Raw genomic sequence first — 20,934 nt, 5'->3', positions numbered from 1 at the left:
TTATTTCCAATAACTTCTCCAGAAGCACTTGTGGAAATAAATTATCTAAAAAAAAAACTTACAATAACTGAGCTTTTAAACTTAACATTTCATACAATATTGCATTGAACTCCTCTAAATTCGGTTGAAATGTCACTCAACGCAATTTTCCATACAAAATATCCTTCCTGGTTCTCGCTTGATATTACATGGTTTCAATGTTGATTATCGTCATGCTAAGAGGCATCAAGGATATATAGCAATGTAAAGCAATGTAAACAAAAGAGAAGTAAACCATGCTCCAAGAGTATGATGGAATAAAAGCAGAGTGGTGTGTAGTTATTTATTTTTGTGCAGTTGCTGCATCCAAAACAAAATAAAACAACAACTGAAATCTTCAATCCTGCACTTCTTCTGGCTTCTTTGCAGTGCCTTTAAGGTACCACCCCAAAGCTCCAAAGAAGGTTATAGTGCCAGCTACAACTCCATAATTCCGATATTTATCAGTTGAAACTTTGGCACCTGATGTGTCAGCATGTCCAGAGCTAATTGGCTTGGCATCGGTTACTGAAGCACCTGAACCTGCAGCTGGTTTTGCTTCTGGTTGAGGACCCTGTATTAGAATACAAATATTCAACATTAACTTCAAAGCATAACATTTAGATAATGCATACAAAAAGGAAGAACAGTGGAAAACAGAAGTGTGATAGTTGCAAAAGAGAGACAGAAAGAGAAGAGAAATGAAAGAGTGAGTGAGAGCGATGAATGTGATGGAAAAAGAGAGAGATAGAAAGAACGATAAATGAAAAAGTTATGTGACAAAACTAAAGGGCCGGAACATAAATCAGAACTCAAAAACAATTTTCTGTAATGAAGTTAAAGAAACAGAGTCTCATACAAGTAACTCTCCAATAGAAAAACCTAGAAATCTTTCATTCAGTAGGAATAGGAAATGGTAGAATATAAAGAAATAATACTGCAGATTTATCTGGTCCTTTAGTTAAAGTCATAAGTATGATACCCAAATGTGAAAAAGAAAAGGGAAGTGAATGTGAAACTGCAAGCAAGTTCCAATAGTCAAAGGAGAGTCAAGAGTGGTTATGTGAGTTAGTGATAATCACGCTTAGAAGGATATAATACAAACTCTTTTGTGTGCTGAAATGTTTTCTGTTAATTTCTGCCTAGAAAATTATTTGTCAATTGCCACTTTTTCAAGTTTCCATTTTACCATCAATTGTGAAAAACACTTTGCCTTACTCCATGTGTCACCATACTTAAAACCCATTTCATTAATTCGGTAATCACTTTAATGCCAACAAACATAATCTAGTTACAATAACACTGCTATTGACGACAGATCTCATCAAGTGCAACAATCTAAATTATCCATGAATTTATGCAATCACCACACATGACAAAACCATACTTTGGCACCAGCATAATATAATCAAGTTTCAGAACTATAGCAGAACTTGTTAGAACTGTTGTAAGCACGTGCTTCTGAATATACAGACAGTAGATTAATATCTAAAATCAAAATGTTGCAAGATAGTCAACTGACACCCAACTACGAATTCAACATACCTATATTGCTAAAGTATTGGGGTTTGGTTCGGAAAATGGGTATAACAAATGAAGGAGAGATGAGATAATAGGATGTTAATGGAAATGTATATGATCTACTTGAAGAAGATGGCAATGGACTTCTTATTGGCAGATTTGTCTTCTAATGATCTTAGACTTAGAAGCCATACATTCTTGGATAATAGGAATGGGCAAAACGAGAATGATATAGTTAATATTACACAATTGTGTAGAATCAAGACTTCTTTTGAATAGGAATAATGGTGCTTCTTGTAACATTCCAAGAGTGGTTGGGGTAAAATACATAATTTGTATGATATGTTTACAGAGGAAAGAATATATTTTGATATGGACAAAGGGAAAGATGTGTCTATGTTTTCTCATTATGATCACATCATGTGTATTTTTTTTTTTTTTTTGTAAATTGGAATCATTGTTTATGAATAAGGTAAATCTTAATAAAAAAATATCAACACCAATCTATAAATATCATGCATTTTTATACATTCGTGTAAATGTGTCTGTGGCTCTACGTCATTTCATATCTTCATCTGTTATATGTGATGTATCATATTAAGTATTTGGGCTTCATAGTCAACCAACATTCATATTATCACTCTATCTTTTGGGCAATGGTCCTCCATCTAAAGTATGATATGATTAATGGCAAATCTACTTGTTATATCATCAAACTGCAGCCGATGACATCTGTTAACTGTGTACACCCTTCATTCCTAAGATTAAGAGGTCACAATTAATGCTGAATCTATTATAGCCACAATTTGGATTTCCTAATAAAGAGGTGGTAATTTTTTTATGCAATGAAGAGCCAAATTACAAGTTTCTGCAAAGGATAATAAATAGGTTAGCCATAAAGTGACTGCCTTGAGTATTTTAGAGTATTATTTTCTGGATTTTAAATGGGTAAATGAGTAATTCCTATATCCTTTGAACAACCGATAAAGCTTCCAATCGATCATTTTCCACTCATAAAAACTGATAAAAACCATCAATCAGAAAACTAGAGATGTGGAGTAACAGGTTGAAGAATGATGACCCAAAGGTTAAGCACTTTCAAGTTACAGTAGCGCAATAGTAAAATATTAACAAAAGTAAGGTGAAATTTTAGGAAATACCTTGCGAGCAAGCTTCTCCAATTTCTCTTGCTCAGTTCTCTGCAATATAAGGGAAAAAAAAAGTAAACAACATCTCCTCAACATGCACAAACCTTTACTGATGTAGACAAACTCTACCAACATAAGCTATAATTTTTCTTTATGGCATTTGAGTTGATTAGAAAACAAACATGTACGTTAAGTTGTTGAGCAGCAATCTATTTTCTAGGCAAGCAGTGGACTAAAAGATTAACAAAGCATAAAAGTGAGAAAATAATTGTTCCCTTCTGTTAGAAATTAGCAACACCCAAGGCAGCACTTATGACCCTAACACTTTGGTTAAAACTATTTACACAATTCCAGTTGCATATCATTGCATATACAGCTCAGTTCACTTCATATCATACTCAGGGTTCACTTTGTCATTCTAAAGTTTAAACACTTTGGTTAAAGCTATTTACACAATTCCAGTTGATTCATCAGAACCAAAAAAATAATTATTTAAAACATTAACATTTGAGTGCATTAAAAAGGAAATATGATTTTAATTTCTCCTCAACATGCACATAGGATGCAGTGTGGTGATGTGGTCTATGGTAAGACAACAAACCATCACATTTTTTTAAAAATGAGTGCTAGTCCTAATTTTCGCACAAGCAATGGTCTCTACAAAGTGCATAGATTTTAAACATATTTAGGAGGATTTGGAAATTCATCAAATCATACTAGAGATCATATCATACATCTCAGTTCACTTCAAATACAATTTTTTAAACTTTAGATTGACAAAGTGAACCCTATATATGCAACAATATGAACCACATGCATGAAAAATGTGAAGGGAACAACTATGAATGGAAAACCCACTAGCAAAAAATGGCTCTGAAAGCACTCCATTACACAAACCTCCAATCAATAATAGCAATAAGAAAGCGAACAAGCAAAACAATGCGAAGCAAGAATAAATAAACTAAAGCAACTTTTGACGTTACCTTGAAGTAGGCATTTTCAGCAGCTTTTTCCTCCTCACCGAGAACTTTCCCAGAGCCACTGCTAAAGAGCCTTCTGGATGCATGTCTTGCTGCTACACGTGTTGCCATTTCCGTCGGTGTTTTACTTTCTTCTCTTCTGTAAAGATATAAGAAATAGTAAATTTGGTCACTATCTTTTTTTTTTTTTTATCACTAGACTCTACAAAGAATCCAGACACCACACAAATTCACGCACACATAAAAATTGAGTAAACCGCCGAATTAATCCCTCAAACAAGTCTCCGAAATTATAAATATTTTGAAAAAATCCCTAACTCACACCTCTATTAAATTGTCAAGTCTGTCCCTACATTTAGTCACTTACTATCAATTTAGTCTCTAACATTACTATCGAATTCGGTCACTGACTCTTAGAACAACTAATATCAGTAAAATTTGACGGAGTCAAGAACCTATTTGAAATATTCATGATCTCATAGTCATAGACCTAATAGAAAGCACGAACGAATATGGCGGTTTACTCTAAAAATAATAACAACATCATTTCATTCAATAATATCAAACATTTAACAAACAAAGTGAAGTATATATAGATCTCATCAAGTTTTACAACTAACGGGGCTAAATTAATTAATTAACTGTAGAACGAAGGTGAAATTCGATGTTTATAAATTATAGTGAAATAATAATATAACTAAACAGAATTAGGTCGCTAATTGAGTGAAATGATATGTATAAACAACGTAAACCTAATTAGTTATAAGCATTGTGCATCTTTGAGAAAGTTGTTAGGAATTGATTCGAAAATCGATCGCAAAACTTTGTATCTAACTAAAAAGTTGAATCATAAGGGAAAGAAAGAGAAGAAATTACCAGATTGTGTTAAGCGAAGAGGTGAGAGTGTGGGTTCGTAGAAAGGAAGAAGACGAAGAAGCGAGGTGTGGCTTAACTGAAACCTGGATTGTTCTTATTTTCTACACCCTTCACTTCAGGGTTTAAATAGGGCACCGTTTCCAAATACAAATTTCGCTACGACGGCCGATTCTTGGAGTAGTTTCGATAGATTTGAGATTATTCATTCATGTATTGAACTTTTGATAATTAATGAAATGCAGTAAGTTTGTTTGCTTAAAAAAAAAATAACTCGGTTTTTATATAAGTGTCCAGTTATAAGGATAACATCAAATTAAGAAAGTGGATATTTTACTTTATCTTCCTATTATACTATCATCTTAATTCATCAATAAATTCCTATTTGTTTACACGCTTTCAAATAAATTTATTGTTATAAAAAAAATCCTATCGTAAAAAAAAAAAACTTAACTTTCTTTTATAAAAAAAAAAAAAACTTCAGTTTTTCAAATATATATAAAAAGATAATTATTGAAAAAGATAAGAATAATTGACGAAGGGTATAATTGACAAATCGTATCCTTAAAACACATATTGGACATTTAATTAGAAACGTTAAATCTGATGAAGTTGGACACTTATAAAAAAAATGGAGGGAGTACTAAACTATTTTTTTCGACAAAAAATAAAGAAAAAGAAAAATTATTTCTTTGTTAAAAAATAAATAAATTTCTTGACCAAAAAATATATATTTTGAATCGACAGACAAATTAAATGCTTAATGGGAGTTTAAATATGTGGTTAACACAATTTTGATTTTTGAATGTCACTAAACATATACTATGTTAATAAAAAAATGTATAGTATGATTTAGTAAAAAAAAATGTATAGTATGTTAAAAAAAAATTATACTGATCCCTTAATTAAATTATTGATTTTGTTTTGGTCCTCTAAATGATTATTTTTTCTCTTCGGTCTTTTAACTATGCTGTGGTCAATCATAATGGTATCTCTGATAATATTTAACCCCAAATAGGTTAAAAACTAACAAAAGAGACCATTATGCTAAGTGCTAACAAAGACGTATAGGTTCTGATTGATAAAAAATAGCGGATAACTGATAAGCTAGTTTTTAGCTTATAGCGAATAAGCTAGCTGATTGAATTTGTAGTGTTTGAAAATATGTTTAATTGATGTTTAGTTTTTTTAAAGTAAGATGATAAGCTATAAGCTCACAAGCTACTTGAAATAGCGTTTGAAAAATAAGTTATAAGCTAATAAAATAAGGAATAAGCTCTATTTTTTTAAAAAAAAATTACCAAAAAGAGCGAAAAAGTTAAGAGACTTAAGAGTAACAAAAATTACATAGCGGATCAAAACAAATCAAGTATTTAATTACGGGACTAAAAATGTAATTTAGCTTAAAAAAAATGTATATATAATTTTTTTGTAAAGAAATAAATAAATATATTTTAACAGAAATTAAAATGATATAATTTTAAAAAGTTCAATAGATTTTAACAATATTTTTTATGCACTATGTTAGGTTTAATTGTAAAATTATTTTCCACAAATAATGTAAATCTATTAAACTCTTCAAAATATAAGTTTCCTATTAGGTATGTTTGATGAAAGGACGATGTAAGGGAATACAGGGAGATGCGATGAATTATTTTTAGTCTTTTATTTTTTGTTCAATTTTTTAGAGGAAAAAAAATGTACTATTGCTTAGTAGTTCGTTTGACTTATTGTTGTGAATGATATTTTGAATTTTGATAGATCGTAAGAAAATAAATCTATTAAGTATTAAAGAAACATGATTGTAACTTGTAAGACAAAACAATCCATTTATCTCTCTCTATCTCTTTGTGGTGCGCACCTTTTGATGATTACTTAAATGTAATATGGATGCGAGTTTCTCCTATGCCAATGATTTTATTGGACTTGTGTATGTTTGTCGAGAGTCGAGACCCTCATGGTGCTTGTGTATGTTGAGGTGAGGATGGAATTTTTTTTTTTGTGGAGAGAGGATGAAATATTTTTGTCTTACGCGAAGGTGAAGTTTATGGTTTATTAAGAGCCTTCATTGTTATGTAAAAAAAAAAGAAAAAAGAAAAAAGAAAAAAAAAAAGAGCCTTTATATGTGGGATCCAAGATTACATAATGTGTTTTTGAAGTTGATTGTCAATTAATAGTTGAGCACATTAATCACGCCATGCATGATGTTTTTTTTTTTTTTTTGGTTTAATAGTTATCTCGCGGCTAATCTCTACATTATGATCATATTTAGTTCATTGTTTGTCCCATAATAAACTAAATAGGAACACAATTCACCAAAAAAAAACTAAATAGGAACACATGTTAGCCACCAAACTTTTTATTAGTCCCATTTTTTATTATTGCTATCAACAAACAAACATTTGATCTTTACCACCACACATCGTCGACAGAGGTCTATAATATTTCAACCGATTTTCGTTAATAAATAAACTCTTAAGTAATCATCATTAGTCTTCAATCTTCTATCGTTACTCATAAATCAAAGTGTTGATTATATATACAAGTAAACACATTCTCTATTAAAATGTAGTGTATCAGATAGATCAATTACCAAACCAACAAAAATATTGGACTCAGATGATTAATGAGTCGCTAAGACAAATAGTTTGAGAAAATCCGAATATTTCAACTCAAACAAAAAAAACTAACTATTTTAACTAAATTTCAATGCTCGTACATTCATTGAATGATCGCTACAACAAAACTTCAAAAATATTCTGCCCTTACAAGCTTCATTACTTGGGTTGTTGTGTGCTGGGTATCTCAATTTGAACTGAAGAATTCAAACCTTGACAAATATCCCTTTACCCCAAAATCATTTTAAACAATAAAACATAATGAAAAGTGAAAACACAATCTAATTTGGCTCAGTTAAAAAATTCATTCAAAATTAAAAAAAAAAAAAAACTTAATCAACATCATAAATAAATAAATAACAATCAACAAATTATAATCTAAACATAAAATGTAACAAAATCTCAGTCCTAAAATATCCTAAATAAATAAACTTAAAGTCAATCAAACACAACAAAAGAACATACAATAATAACAAAACTATTTAATGCAAAGACGATATCACTCTTCAACTTCTTCTGCTTTGGTACCTTCTTCACCTGTCGATTCATCATCTACTCACACAAAAAATGTGCAAGCAACCCACATGAGAAACAAATGAAGGTGAGTTATCACACTCAAAAGATAAAATGGGCATTGTATATGATAATTCAAATGCACAATTTTCAACACACAACAAAAATGTATCAACATAACTCGGTCGGTATTCAATTGGAACCCACCAATAGTAAATATAATTAAAGAATCTTGTCAAAGTGACGCAGTCTGGTTAGATCTGACCGTATTATTAAGATCAAACGGTCCAGATTTAAAGCAGTCATGCAGTCTGATCAAATTTTTCTTTCAATATGAAACATATATACGATCATAATCGGACGACCAGATCTATCCCGATTATATGCAGTTTTGACTGATGCAACCTAGATCCTATATCATAACCATCAAACAAGAATACCGCAATAGTAACTAAAAATATACATACATCAACATAATTATATTATATCATCTACACTTTTCTTAATCTGGTGGGGGTATCTCATAACTTCTTTTTTTTCCAACAAAGCATACTTGCTAAAATTTTACATTTTAGAATAAATAAATGGATCTATCGGAGTTCAAACTTTGATCCTGCATATTACATGTCCTTACTACTACGCTCACCGGGACAGAGTATCTCATTACTACTATCAATTAACGACTAATTACAGGCATAATTGCACAAATAGTTAATTAAGAAAACTCTCAATTTGTAACAAGAAAAAAAAAAAACTCAATTATCAGGTACCAACATAGTCGAATATCCTCTAATAAATACCTCAGTTGATAGTTAACTAGAGACATTATTAAAGAAGTTGGAATTTAAATCCTAAATTTCACACTTATAATGTGTGAATCTAGCACTATATATATATATATTGAAAAAAAAATCCTCCTCTCATAAAAACAGAGCAGAAAAACAAAATAAAAACGTAACGTTAGGGGCAAATCAAATATCCAAACCGAAAGCTTTTCCAATGTCGAATTAATTAGTTTAATTAAATGTGACAGTGACACTAATTAATTAATTAATTAATTAATCCACCGACCTGATGCAAAGAGTTGAAGCTTGGTAGTATTTTCCTGATCAATAACATCAAGAAAAACAGGATCAACAGTAACATGACTATGAACCCTAACTTTAAAATTATGATCCCACCACAAAACTCTAGCAGTACCAGCAATATCAACAGCAGCATCAAGAACCATTTCACGTTTCGCCACATCAGCAACAACTCTCTTAACATGTTGAGCAAGCTGACTAGCCTTAAGCCGAGCTGGAAGTCTTAAAAGCTGACAAGATCTCGGCGGCTGTGAACCGGCTTGAACCGGAGCCGAACCAAGAAGAGAACCTTCGTAGAAAATTGACATGGTTGTTGATGTGTAGTTTATTGGTGCTATGTTTGGGTTTGTTACATGAACTGTTAGAAGAACTTCTGCGTCTAGAACAGGGAGACTTGGTTTTAAGGAAGTGAAGTTGATTGAAATAAGGTGGAATGTTGGGTCTTTTGGTTTTGCTGAGAGGATTGAGGTTGCTGCTATTGCTGATGCTGCTCCTATTATTGCTGATGTCCAGCTCCATTTTACTCCTTGATGTTTTTTTTCTTCCATTGTTTTTTGGAGAGGAATTTGTGTTGTGGAGATTGTGATGGATGTGGATATATTTATATGGTTATGGTGATGAGTGATTATGAGAGGTTGAAAGAATGGGGAAAAGAAAGACAAAAGGGATGGACGGAGAAGTGAAGATTTTGAGGATAATGCTTTTGCGGTGTCTTTTATAGAAAATAATCAATTGCACATTTTTTTAAGGGTAAAATATATTTTCGGTATCTCCCGTTAGCTTAACTCAGTTGGTAGCTATGTTGTCCGGGTGCGGGTATGGTACCGGTACTGGTACAAAGTGCGTAATTTTTAGAAAAATTAAGGTACGTGTACGTCTCTATAATTTTTTTTAAAATATAATTATATATATCAAATAATATAGTTAGATTGTTAAAACAAATAATTAGACATAAAAAAGATCACACCATACTTTAAATGTAATTTAAATTGTTCGAAATATCAAAATATGAAATTAAAAATCAATTAGTTCAAAAAAAGTCAATTATTTCCCTCATCATCATCACTAAAAAGAATGACCTCTAGTTAGATTCACCGCGAGAAAGACTAACAATTTCAAGAATATCAACTATATATTAAATAAATCTCATTCATTTCTACGAATATCCCACATTTTTGTTACACTTTCATTATAAGTATTAATATTTATCTTTCTTAAAAGAAGACGAAGATTGATATGAATAAAAACTAGATCTTCGTTATAAGTATTAAAAGTTCTAAAAAGAAAAGTGTATTGAAAAATTTGGATTGAGAGTGTTGTGTGCACTTCTTTCTCAATAGAATAGCACGTTTAATTCATGGTCGATGCAATTGAAAATTAGAAAACTTTCCACATTTTTTGTTGTTTATAATATTTTTTTTGTTAATTTGTACAGTATCTTTTGTTAATTTGCACATTATATTTTCTATTTCAACGACACTCAATTATATTCCTAATAACTTATGCCCTAAAAAGACACAAGTTATATTTGCGTACAAAAATTACATTATCAAAATTATAGTCATACACAATGAAGATTGGATATGTATTTATTCAAAATCACCAAATTTGTAGGAAAAAAATAGTATGGTAATTTTTTTTAATACAACTAAACCTTCGGTAAACTATCTTTTAGAATTCATTGTTTTTTTATATCTTGTAGATCAAACAAATGACTCGTTTATTAAAATGTATGAGCAATATAATGTATGAAAAAAAATTTTGATTTTTTTTTTCGTATTTACAATGCAGCTGAGGATCAAGATTTTTGAATTTTAATTTATTATTAAAAGACTTGTACCATTTCATAATAACCGCTTAAAATCATGTTATAAACTTCCAAAATCTTTACCTAAAACATAACGATTTCTATGAAATGTTGATGGTAAAATTTTATTTAAAAAATTAAAGAATTTAAAATCATTGCGGTTTAACTTTGATGCGATCAAACATTTAGATTTTTTCCTTGTGAGCAACTAAGCATATATGGTTTAATGGAGGGGATGAGGATTTTATAAGGGAAAGGAAGGGAGGAGAAAACATGAAATATATGTTTGGTTTAAACTAGGGGAGAAGAGAGATTTCAATTAAATACGAGTATGGTTCATAAGAAATTTTACCTTTTTTCATCCTTAAAATTAAATCTTAAAACACTCATGTTAACTAAAAACAAGTGACTCTTTAACAACTTTTTAAGTGTTTCCACATGACCTCTATAAAGATGATAGATGAATTGGGAAATAGACATAATGATATATGTTGCTGCCATGACCACTTACCAATCAAATTTGTCGGCGTTGTTGGTGAAACGGCCAAATTTCAATCCAACGTGTTTTTAATTCAATTTTTCCATTTTTGATGAATTTAGGTTTTGTACGATATTAACAAATGTTTTTAATTTCAATTTTTATTTTTTATTTCAATTTTATTTAAGAAAATGTAAAATTTGATTTAAAAAATTAGAAATAATAATAATAAAAATGTGACATGGCAACCACATAAGCTGGAACAGTTATGGTGCACAAACAAATTCCTTATGCACCACCATGCATAAACAACACACAAAACCATTCCACAACAAAATGGTTTTGCATTACAACCCTCTGAAATTATTCCACAATAAAAATGGTTTTGACATGATTAAGTACATCCAATGTGAAACAATTCTATTGCAAAAATGAATTTGGCAATCCGATGACGTTCAGAGGTTGTTGTTGTTGATTTGGGAGTGGAAAATGATGCGTTTGGATATTTGTTAGATTCAATTTGATGGTGAAGATTTGTTTATATAACTCATGCCCACGTAAGCTAGATGCCTATATCACATCATTTAATAAAGTGATACATAATCAAAATTTGAAAACCAAAATGAATAAAAGGACTAATTTCCATTTTTCTAAAATAAGGAGACCAAAATTGCGGAAAAAAATAATAGGACCAAAAGATATTTTATTGGTCCCTTAAAGATATTTTAAGTTTCGTAATGGTCCCTTAAAGAAAAAAGAGTTTGGATTGGTCCCTTATTAATATCACCGTTTGTCACATTGGTCCCTTCCGTTAATTTATTAACATCAAATATATTAGGTGGACCAACATTTTAGGTGGTCCACCATATACCTCAATACATTTTTTAATCTTAACCATCAAATATTTTTGAAGAAAAATAAACCATTAGATTTTGTATGTCCACCGGATCTAACAGTGCACCATCATGTTCTTCATCTTCATCATTTCTTCATCTTCTTCCTCTTATCCTTCTTCATCTTCAACGCCATTTTCACGACCTTCATAAAAAAAATCAAATTTTTTCTTCAAAACCCAATTTTTTCTCATTCATCAACTTCATAACAATAATAAAAACCCATAATTTTTTCTTCACTCTTCTTCCCTCAAACTCAGAAAATTAAAATCCAAACACACATAAATCAGAATAATTCAGATCTTCCGTGAAATTAAAATTCAAACACACATAAATCCAAACCCAGATTTTTTTTCTTCTTCTTTTCACATAATAAAATCCAAACTCTCACAGAATAACGAATCTGGCTCAGATTTATGACTTTGTAAAGTACTTCACGGTTTACATCTCAACCACTAAGTTATTGTAATTGATAACATCTCTCCTTTAGAAGCTTTCAAAATAATTTTTTCTTCTTCACATCACAGATCCGAAATTCACCACCATCACTCACTTGAGCAACCAAACAAACACAATTTCCATTGTTCTTTGAAAAAGAATTTCAAACACACAGAACATATCAAAATAACAGATTGAGGAGTAGTGGTAGTATTGTTGATCAAGGTTTGATTTTGGTTCAGATCTGATTTTGATGATGAAGTGTCATGTTGTTGTTGTTGATTTTATTTATTTTTCCTGAAACTGATAATGTTGAAACGATGATGAAGAATGAGGGGAGGTAGAAGATGAAGCAAATCAGTTTGTGGTGGTTCACACTGATAGATACAATAGACCTTCAAGATCTAACGGTGTCCTTTGTGACAAAAAGATCAAACGGTTAAAATTAAAATATAAAAGAGGTCTACGGTGGATCACTGTATATATTGGCTCACCGTAGATAGTCACAGTGCCACGTGTCAATGGTTAACGTTTTTTGGAAAAAATGAACGGAGAGGACTATTATAGGTAACAGTGATATCAATAAGGGACCAATCTAGACCTTTTTTTCTTTAAGGGACCATTATGAAACCTAAAATATTTTTAAGGGACTATTTTACTAATTAAGCCTTTTATAAAATATGGGGACCAAAATGACATTTAAAAAAGCCACCAGCGCCAGGCCAGTAGCCCAGTAGAAACGAAAAACGCAAAACTGTAAAAAGGCACCGAGACAGAGGCCTGCAACTCAAAACAACACACAACACCACCATCGACCTCAGCGCCTTAAGTATAAACCCTAGTATTGTATCACTGTAGTTACTGAAATCGTGAACCAGATTCCGGCACTGGATGACAGACTTTGATACTACTTTCTCCGCCGATGGCGGCGGCGGCGGCCAAAATCTCAAGGAATGCGAACTTATGATTCAGAAGAGTCTCAAGAGTATTTCAATTTTTCCTCTCTCTATTATTTTATTGTTTTCAGATTTTTTTCTCTAATTCCAATACAGTATATCTTAATTATTATCAGCTCCAATGGTGAGGTTCTTAAGGGAACACTTGGAGAAAGCTGGGTGTCCTGTTCAACAAAATTTCATTAGAGCTATTAATTGTGATCAGTCACATGCCGGCGGTTATGTTCCCGGTCAAGGGGTGCGTATACATTTTTTATTTGATTTATCTTTTTGTTATGGAAATAATTTATACAAACCTATGAAGCACGGACACGGAAACACCGATAATAATTTAAGAAATGACACAATACAATGTAATTATAAGTGTCGGTGTCTGACAAGGGACACGCCTAATCCGATGAGTGTCCGGCTTCATATCAAACGAGCTTAATTAAGCTACTTGTCGTCCAAACGTGGTTATTATTGTTACAAAAGAGGAGGGAAATTGATTGTCTAACGTCAAGATTTTGTGGTTTTAAGGGTCTGTTTGGATTGGCTTATTGAAGGTTATCTATTGGCATACATTTTGTGAGACTGTTTGGGAGAACTTATGAAACCATTATGACAATTTTTGTAAGCTTTTTTCAGCTTATTTTCATAAGTTCTCCAATATAACTTATGAAAACAGTTTATAGCATGTATATATAAATTAGCATTAATTTATCTTTTGCTATAAAAATAGTTTATATAAGCTTATACATATGTGCTTATCACGATAAGTGTTTGTGCTATAAGCTGCAAACAAACTGTTTATCCACACAGTCCCTTAGTCTATTTAAGAGAGAGAATGGTCATTATAATAAGATTGTAAGAGTGAGAGAAAATGGTGTGTTAGAGAGCGATGAGGAGAAGTCACCAAAGTTAGACAACTGAAAAGTAGACAGTCACCCCTTCAGGGAGGAGGGTGTGCTGTTCCATACGACGGTACTTATTACCAGTAACAAGTTTGAGTTGAACTGAAGCAGTTATTGTTTTCTAGCTTAAAAAGAGGATATAATGGACGCAATTGATGATGAAAATAATCTCAGTTGGTGTCATTTCGTTTAGTGGTTATAACAAGTTTGATGTTGTATTCATTTCGTATACTGCACGGTTTTCAATTATTAATAGTATTATTCTGCATTTTTTGGACACAGATAGTTGTGTGCGGAAATCGGACACAAATGCAAGACGAGGTTAATCAGGTGATAATTCATGAGCTAATTCATGCATTTGATGACTGTCGATCTGCAAACTTGAATTGGACTGATTGTGCTCACCATGCTTGTAGTGAGGTTCTTTTTTAACAACACCCTTTTAATCATACTGACTTTGATGTAGTTTTATGTATTGGTTTCACTTAATCAATTTTTCTTGGTGATTATGTGAAACAGATAAGAGCCGGTCATCTAAGTGGTGATTGTCATTACAAACGGGAACTTCTACGAGGATTTATGAAATTACGAGGGCACGAACAAGTATGCCATGTCTTTCCTTTCTGAATTTATACTTACATTTACTTTGGGTGAATATTTTAAAGATAATGCGCAGCAGCCTTATAGAAGGTACTATAGTTGAGTTAGTTTGCAACATAGGCTTTAGTATTCAACATTTTATAGTATTTTATTTGAAACATGATATAATAGTTTGAACATTAAGGCTTAAGCACCGAGTCACTTTTTTTTCTCCTTCTTTCTCATGCAATTGATAAAAGAATAAACTAATGAAGATTAAGAGAAGATAATTATAGGGTTAGAGGGATAAGGGTCCCCCTAAGCATGAAAGAAAACACAAAGAACAAATAATGAAGAAAAAACATCAAATGAAACAAAGTTACAAGGAAACTTCCCTTGAAAAGACCTTGTCCCTTACACCCAATGCCTAATTTTATCCCAGATCAGCTGCTGATGTAATGAAACTATGGAATCTCCTTAAATATGCATGATTTAGTTACAGCCATTCATTGAACTAGGGTACACTTGACATTCATCAAAATGCCAAAAAATGAACTCCAAAACAAATCAGCAGCAAAGCAATATCACCCTCCAGGCTCCAATCCTGCCATAATTTGAGAGAAGCAGAAGGAGGACCAACAGTTGACAAAAAGATCTACCAAGGATTTGTTTGTAACCTCATATACCTTGCCCACACAAGACCGGATATCACACACTGTAGGTGTAATTAGCCGATTTATTCATGATCCTAGAGTGTGTAGTCGCACACTCTATTTAAGATTGATAAATTGAGACAAGAAGCTTTGCTGATGCAGACTATGCAAATTCTAGGATTTGTTTGGAAGTTATGAAGGAAAGGGTAGATAGGGCTTTGAGGAAAAGGTAGTTGTTACCATATCAGTTGTACCCTTAAATTGTATGGTTACAATGCAAATTGCAATTTAAGTGACCATTTCCATTCAAGCCTTATTACTCAGTCATCTATTTGTGTCATCATAACACACACTAGCTAACTATCAGCTTGTAGTCGTGTACCAAATGATACTAAAGTCTCATGAAATTGTTTTAGAGTTTAAATACGTGAACCAAATCCAAAACAAGTGGATGCGTTTCTATGATAACCGAGATCATTATACAAAACTATATATTTGCTATAAAGTACCAATAAGTTTGTGGGAATTATTATTATTATGGGTGGTGGATTTGTAAGGAAAGCAACAAATGTGATGACTCTCTCTTCTCCCCATCTTAGATTCGTTCCTCCCTTTCTTGAATTTCTCTGTTGATAGAAAGCTCATAGTTGACAGAGTTTTCTCTTATGCAAGGCTGCTATTTCCTCTATAGTTGCATACTTAGTTGATTTTTCTCCTTTGCAATTCAATAAAACAGTAGCCTAATTTCTTTCCAATTTACCAAGTCTCATCACAGGATTCCTTGAATTATTTTTCATTAGAGGTGTGGGCTGATATGGCTTTATAATCACTAATTCTTTTGAAATTGTTGCAAGTTAGAGTCTGTAGGGAAATTTTAGTTGCCCTTGTCTCTTACACTAGTTAACTGTCAACTTGTACCAAATGATACTAAAGTCCTATGAAATTGCTTTAGTTTAAATGTGTACCAAATCCAAGTGTGAGTAGAACCTTGCCTAATAACTTAAAGATCCCTAAAAATAAAAAACAAAAAACTTCATTTCTTAACTCTTAAAATCCAAGCACATTCAAAGTTACAACCCAAAACTTCTTTATCAAAGCTTCTGATAACGAGTTGATTCCAAACACATTCAAAGTCACAATCCAAAGTTTCAATTCATGATCTACATTAGAAGCACAGAGGCACAAAGAACAATTGAATGGTCCTGACATTGTTTTTAACTAAAATTGACCAATTGAATCTCATTATAATTCAATAGAAGAGTACAATAAATCTTTACATTATAATTTAGTACAAGTTAAATTCACTACAAGAACAAATTCATTACAATTCTTTCTGCTATAACTATTTCTATTACAAGAACAACTTTTTAAGCCCCTCTTCCTCCTTTGTTCACAGCTGCAAGGAGTGATTCTAGCTCGTGTCTTCACCAAAATTAACAATATCAAGTGCTACACTATCATCTCTAACATTTTCTTTTCATGCTTGACGGGATACAATACAATGATTGAGGCAGTTAAGACCGAATAACAACAAATGATAGAATTTTAAATTACCATGAAATATAATTAGGCATACCTTCCAGCAAAGACAATAAACCTTTGAGGCAGTTGGGCATACAATGCTGCAATACAGAATAGTGCACCATTACACAGTATGGCAATAGCAATATGCTGCAAACTTATCAGTTCTGGTTTATTGTTTCAGTAACAAATTGAAATTGGGTACCCTCCCTTAGTATTAAAATCAAACACATGGGATACATTAAAATCAAACCAATCTTAAATGAAGTAGGAATCGTGAAACAACAGCGTATACTGTATAGACATACAAATAAGATTCAGCTGTGGGGCGCCGTGAACGACAGGGAGTAGCACAAAAGAATTTGGTGAAGATTCAAAATGAAATTTGATAGCACAAAAGAATCCCACTACAGATCCAAACTATTTAAAAATCAGTGAATTAAAATTAATTGACAGCGACCGAGAGAAACCAGATGAACAAAGTGATTTAGGGGAGAAATGTCCTTGGTGGAAGATCTGCACCAGTTGTGGTTGTGGTGGCCAGCGGCAACATCGTCTACGGTGGTTGTTGGGTGAAGAGAACAATTTGAGGGAAACCGGATGAACTATAGGCAATTTAGTGGTGAATAGAGAAAGGTCATAGCTTTTGAAAATACATTGAGAGATGAGAGAGTCATTTGTGGCATCTTAAAATTTGGGTTATAATCTCAACCATACACTTTAATTTAATGGTTGAGATTTATTACTATTTTCTCACATAAAAGTACCGTTCTCATAAGATATGTCCTCTCTATATATAATTGTGTCATGGTCGTGCCCCATATATAGGACATTAACGATGTCTGTGTCGTGTCCGGTGTTTGTGTTTTACTTTAGACTACTTCGTTCATGTTCCCTTTAGACTATTTTTGGATACTTTATACTATCAATTTATGCAGTGGTAATGATCATGTCTATACTGGGGTAATGAATTTTTGTCCCCTTTTGGTCTTGTATAATGGTGTTATATATTGCTGTACTCTATCATTCTCATTGAAGTGGAATTGCCAAAGATTGTTTCCCAGCTAGCAATTTTTTCATCATTGTCTAACTCTTAAATATTATGGAGGTTAGACTAACTAGTTCAATACTGAATTAATTTAATTCATCTTGAAGGAATGCATCAAGAGAAGAGTTATGACATCATTGGCTTCAAATCCATTTTGCTCTGGTTCAACTGCCAAGGATTCTATGGAAGCTGTATGGGATGTTTGTTATAACGATACAGCACCTTTTGATAGAGCTCCTTAAAAATTGCGTGGCTGTTACCGGTTTATGGTATAGAAACCATTGTTTCCATTATTTGGCTGTGACCACAAATGCAATTCAAATCAAATAAAATGATGACTTATTTATTTTTAGCTGAGATATCTTTTTTAGCTGAGATATCTTTATCTTCTGCGAATTGTAACTTCATATGGAAACTTCTTTTCTTCTCATTGTTTTTTAGCTTTGCCATATATTGAAGTTAAATGAACACTTGTTCTGTACACTGAATCCAAATCCAACATTGGTTGGTTGTTACTGGAGCATAGTATAAACAATTGCGGCTCGGTTCGGTTTTTCCGAACTGAAAAAACAGTCTGGTTCAGTTTTCATGCAATTTTGGTTTTAAACCAAACTTTGCCCTGTAAGTTTAAGAGTTATTTCACATGCCCACCCCTAGCCATCATTGTTGTTTCATGTTCTTGTCTTCATTAAGTCAAGTGTCAGTGTATGTGCTATTTTCAGATAAAAAGATGCTAACCTAAATTTGAAATAGTATGAAGGTGCCCAAACAGAGCTACCTTAAACAAATGTGACACAAATAGAATCATATGCTCAAACTATTAACAGGGAATTGCAAGCCAACATTGTTTCTAACATATCCACAATATCAATGTTTACCGGACTCTTTTAATTTAATATATAAACAAAAACTGTCTGGAACTAACTGATAAAGCAAAGAATGCAGAAATATCCATAGAAAGATACCAGGATTCTCAGAATACCTAGATGCAATAAGAAAAGTTAAACTACATAATAAGGATAAATAAACCCTAACAACTAAGGTTTCTACCAAAAAAATGTTGATGAGTCAGAGAACATATTAATGATCTACCAACAGTTGGTCTAAATGATGAGAGTTTTGAGCCTCTTAAACAAGTATTTAGTTCAACTTTAATTTTTACGTATGGAGAAAATTGAGTTAAAATTGAGTTGAGAGGGATCAACTTACTTTATGTATTCAATAAATTTTCTGACAAAATTTAGTTACCGTTAGTAGTAAAAAATTTGTACAAAGAGCATGGAGCCATTTTTTTGTATTGATATCATTAAAATTATATCTCAATTATGTTGATAAAAAACAGCTCCCTACACACACTTACACATCTATCTTTAACACATGTTCACAAATTACTAATTTTGTATCCCTAGCATTTTACTTTTCAAACAAGTTCCAATAATATTTGGAACATATTCCTTTCTCACTTTGGGCGTAAGGTCCTATATGATGATCCTTTTTTGATTGAAATCTCTATGATTCCTTGATAATGCAGTGAAATGTAAATGTATCTTTCACCATAGCTTTTGTTATTTATGCTTGTTAATTTATATGCACTATAAAACCTTTGTATATAAATAGATCTAATTAAATAACTCTATTGTGTCATTTTTATAGATTAGTTTATAAATATTTCCACAAATACATACATAATATGATTTGATTAAATGCATGTATAAAAAAGTTTTGCACTATACATATATACAAATTAAATCCTTGTTGATATGATAAATATAAAAATATTATCTCATCATTCTTTAATTTTATTTTTTGTATCCATAAAAATATTATACTTGACATGATGAAAAAATTTCAATAACTTTTTACTAAATCTCCAAAAAGGAAACATAAATAAAAAAAGCAAGCTATTATTTGTATAATAATTACAAATAAAACCAATAACTAAAAAACAAAATGTTTTCCATGTCTAATTTCCATTGTTGTCATTTCATTGCTAAATAGCACAATCAAACGGCTGCAAGCTACAAACCAAAGATATATGTCTTGTGGAACATCCTTTGGTGCTGTCGTCCATCCTAGAGGCCTGCAATAGATAGATAGATAGACACACATAACATTCTTATAAATACACACACATAACATTCATCAAATCTCAACCATATCTTCTAAGTTTAAGTTATTCAACATTAATATAAAGTAAAAATAATGTCTCCTTCTACTTTAAAAGTTGTTCTTTCACTCATCATTTACACTTTTACCCTTGTGAACCTAACAAGGGCCGGTGACCCAGATATACTAACCGACTTCATAAGCCCATTAACTGGCCCAGTTGATTCAAACTTTTTCACCTATACCGGCTTTCGTGTCCTTGTTGGACCACAAAGCGCAAATCCACCACCATTCAAAGTATTAAAAGCAAGTTTGGTAGAATTTCCATCATTAAATGGACAAAGTGTGTCATATGCCGCTCTTCAATTCCAACCTAAAAGCATAAATCCACCACACATACATCCGCGTTCAGCTGAACTACTCTTTGTTGTTCAAGGTTCACTTCAAGTTGGACTTATTGACACAACTAATAAACTCTTCACACAAAATCTTCAAATTGGTGACTTGTTTATTTTTCCTAAGGGTCTTGTTCATTTTCAACATAATGTTGATGAGAAGGTTCCTGCTCTTGCTATATCTGCCTTTGGTAGTGCTAATGCTGGCACTATTTCACTTCCTAGTACATTGTTTAATACCTCTATTGATAACAATGTTTTGGCTTTGGCTTTCAAGACTGATGTTTCCACCATTCAAAATTTGAAAAAAGGTTTTGCTACCTATGGGTAGATTTGTATTCTTCATCCATTTACTTGTTTTTGTTTTTTTTCTTTTCATTTTATTGTTCAATAAGTGCTTTTATGTACAAG

General features: G+C 31.9%; 4 protein-coding genes across 4 annotated transcripts; 2 read left to right on the top strand and 2 right to left on the bottom strand.

The window, feature by feature from the left end:
* Nucleotides 1-68: 68 nt before the first annotated feature.
* Nucleotides 69-4,690, bottom strand: LOC123881387 (uncharacterized protein At2g27730, mitochondrial). Its single transcript, XM_045930066.1, has 4 exons — nt 4,544-4,690; nt 3,671-3,806; nt 2,700-2,738; nt 69-592 (listed from the first exon to the last, which is right to left on the bottom strand). Exons 2-4 carry the CDS (start codon nt 3,776-3,778, stop codon nt 377-379), a joined length of 363 nt encoding a protein of 120 aa, XP_045786022.1. The 5' UTR covers nt 3,779-3,806; nt 4,544-4,690; the 3' UTR covers nt 69-376.
* A 2,825-nt stretch (nt 4,691-7,515) lies between these two features.
* On the bottom strand, nt 7,516-9,455 carry LOC123882060. The gene is made up of 2 exons (XM_045930845.1): nt 8,743-9,455; nt 7,516-7,710 (listed from the first exon to the last, which is right to left on the bottom strand). The coding sequence occupies exons 1-2, from the start codon at nt 9,302-9,304 to the stop codon at nt 7,658-7,660; spliced, it is 615 nt and encodes a 204-aa protein (XP_045786801.1). The 5' UTR covers nt 9,305-9,455; the 3' UTR covers nt 7,516-7,657.
* Nucleotides 9,456-12,067: 2,612 nt separating this feature from the next.
* Nucleotides 12,068-18,503, top strand: LOC123924607 (mitochondrial inner membrane protease ATP23). Its single transcript, XM_045977554.1, has 5 exons — nt 12,068-13,357; nt 13,445-13,566; nt 14,504-14,641; nt 14,741-14,824; nt 18,130-18,503. Exons 1-5 carry the CDS (start codon nt 13,264-13,266, stop codon nt 18,262-18,264), a joined length of 573 nt encoding a protein of 190 aa, XP_045833510.1. The 5' UTR covers nt 12,068-13,263; the 3' UTR covers nt 18,265-18,503.
* A 1,721-nt stretch (nt 18,504-20,224) lies between these two features.
* Nucleotides 20,225-20,854, top strand: LOC123922158 (putative germin-like protein 9-2). Its single transcript, XM_045974904.1, has one exon. It carries the CDS (start codon nt 20,225-20,227, stop codon nt 20,852-20,854), a length of 630 nt encoding a protein of 209 aa, XP_045830860.1.
* Nucleotides 20,855-20,934: the final 80 nt, after the last annotated feature.

This window comes from Trifolium pratense, linkage group LG4, assembly GCF_020283565.1.
Source record: "Trifolium pratense cultivar HEN17-A07 linkage group LG4, ARS_RC_1.1, whole genome shotgun sequence".
In the NCBI taxonomy this organism is placed as follows: Eukaryota; Viridiplantae; Streptophyta; class Magnoliopsida; order Fabales; family Fabaceae; genus Trifolium; species Trifolium pratense.
The sequence above is the reverse complement of the archived record's forward strand: the minus strand, read 5'-3'. Positions and strand labels throughout refer to the sequence as shown.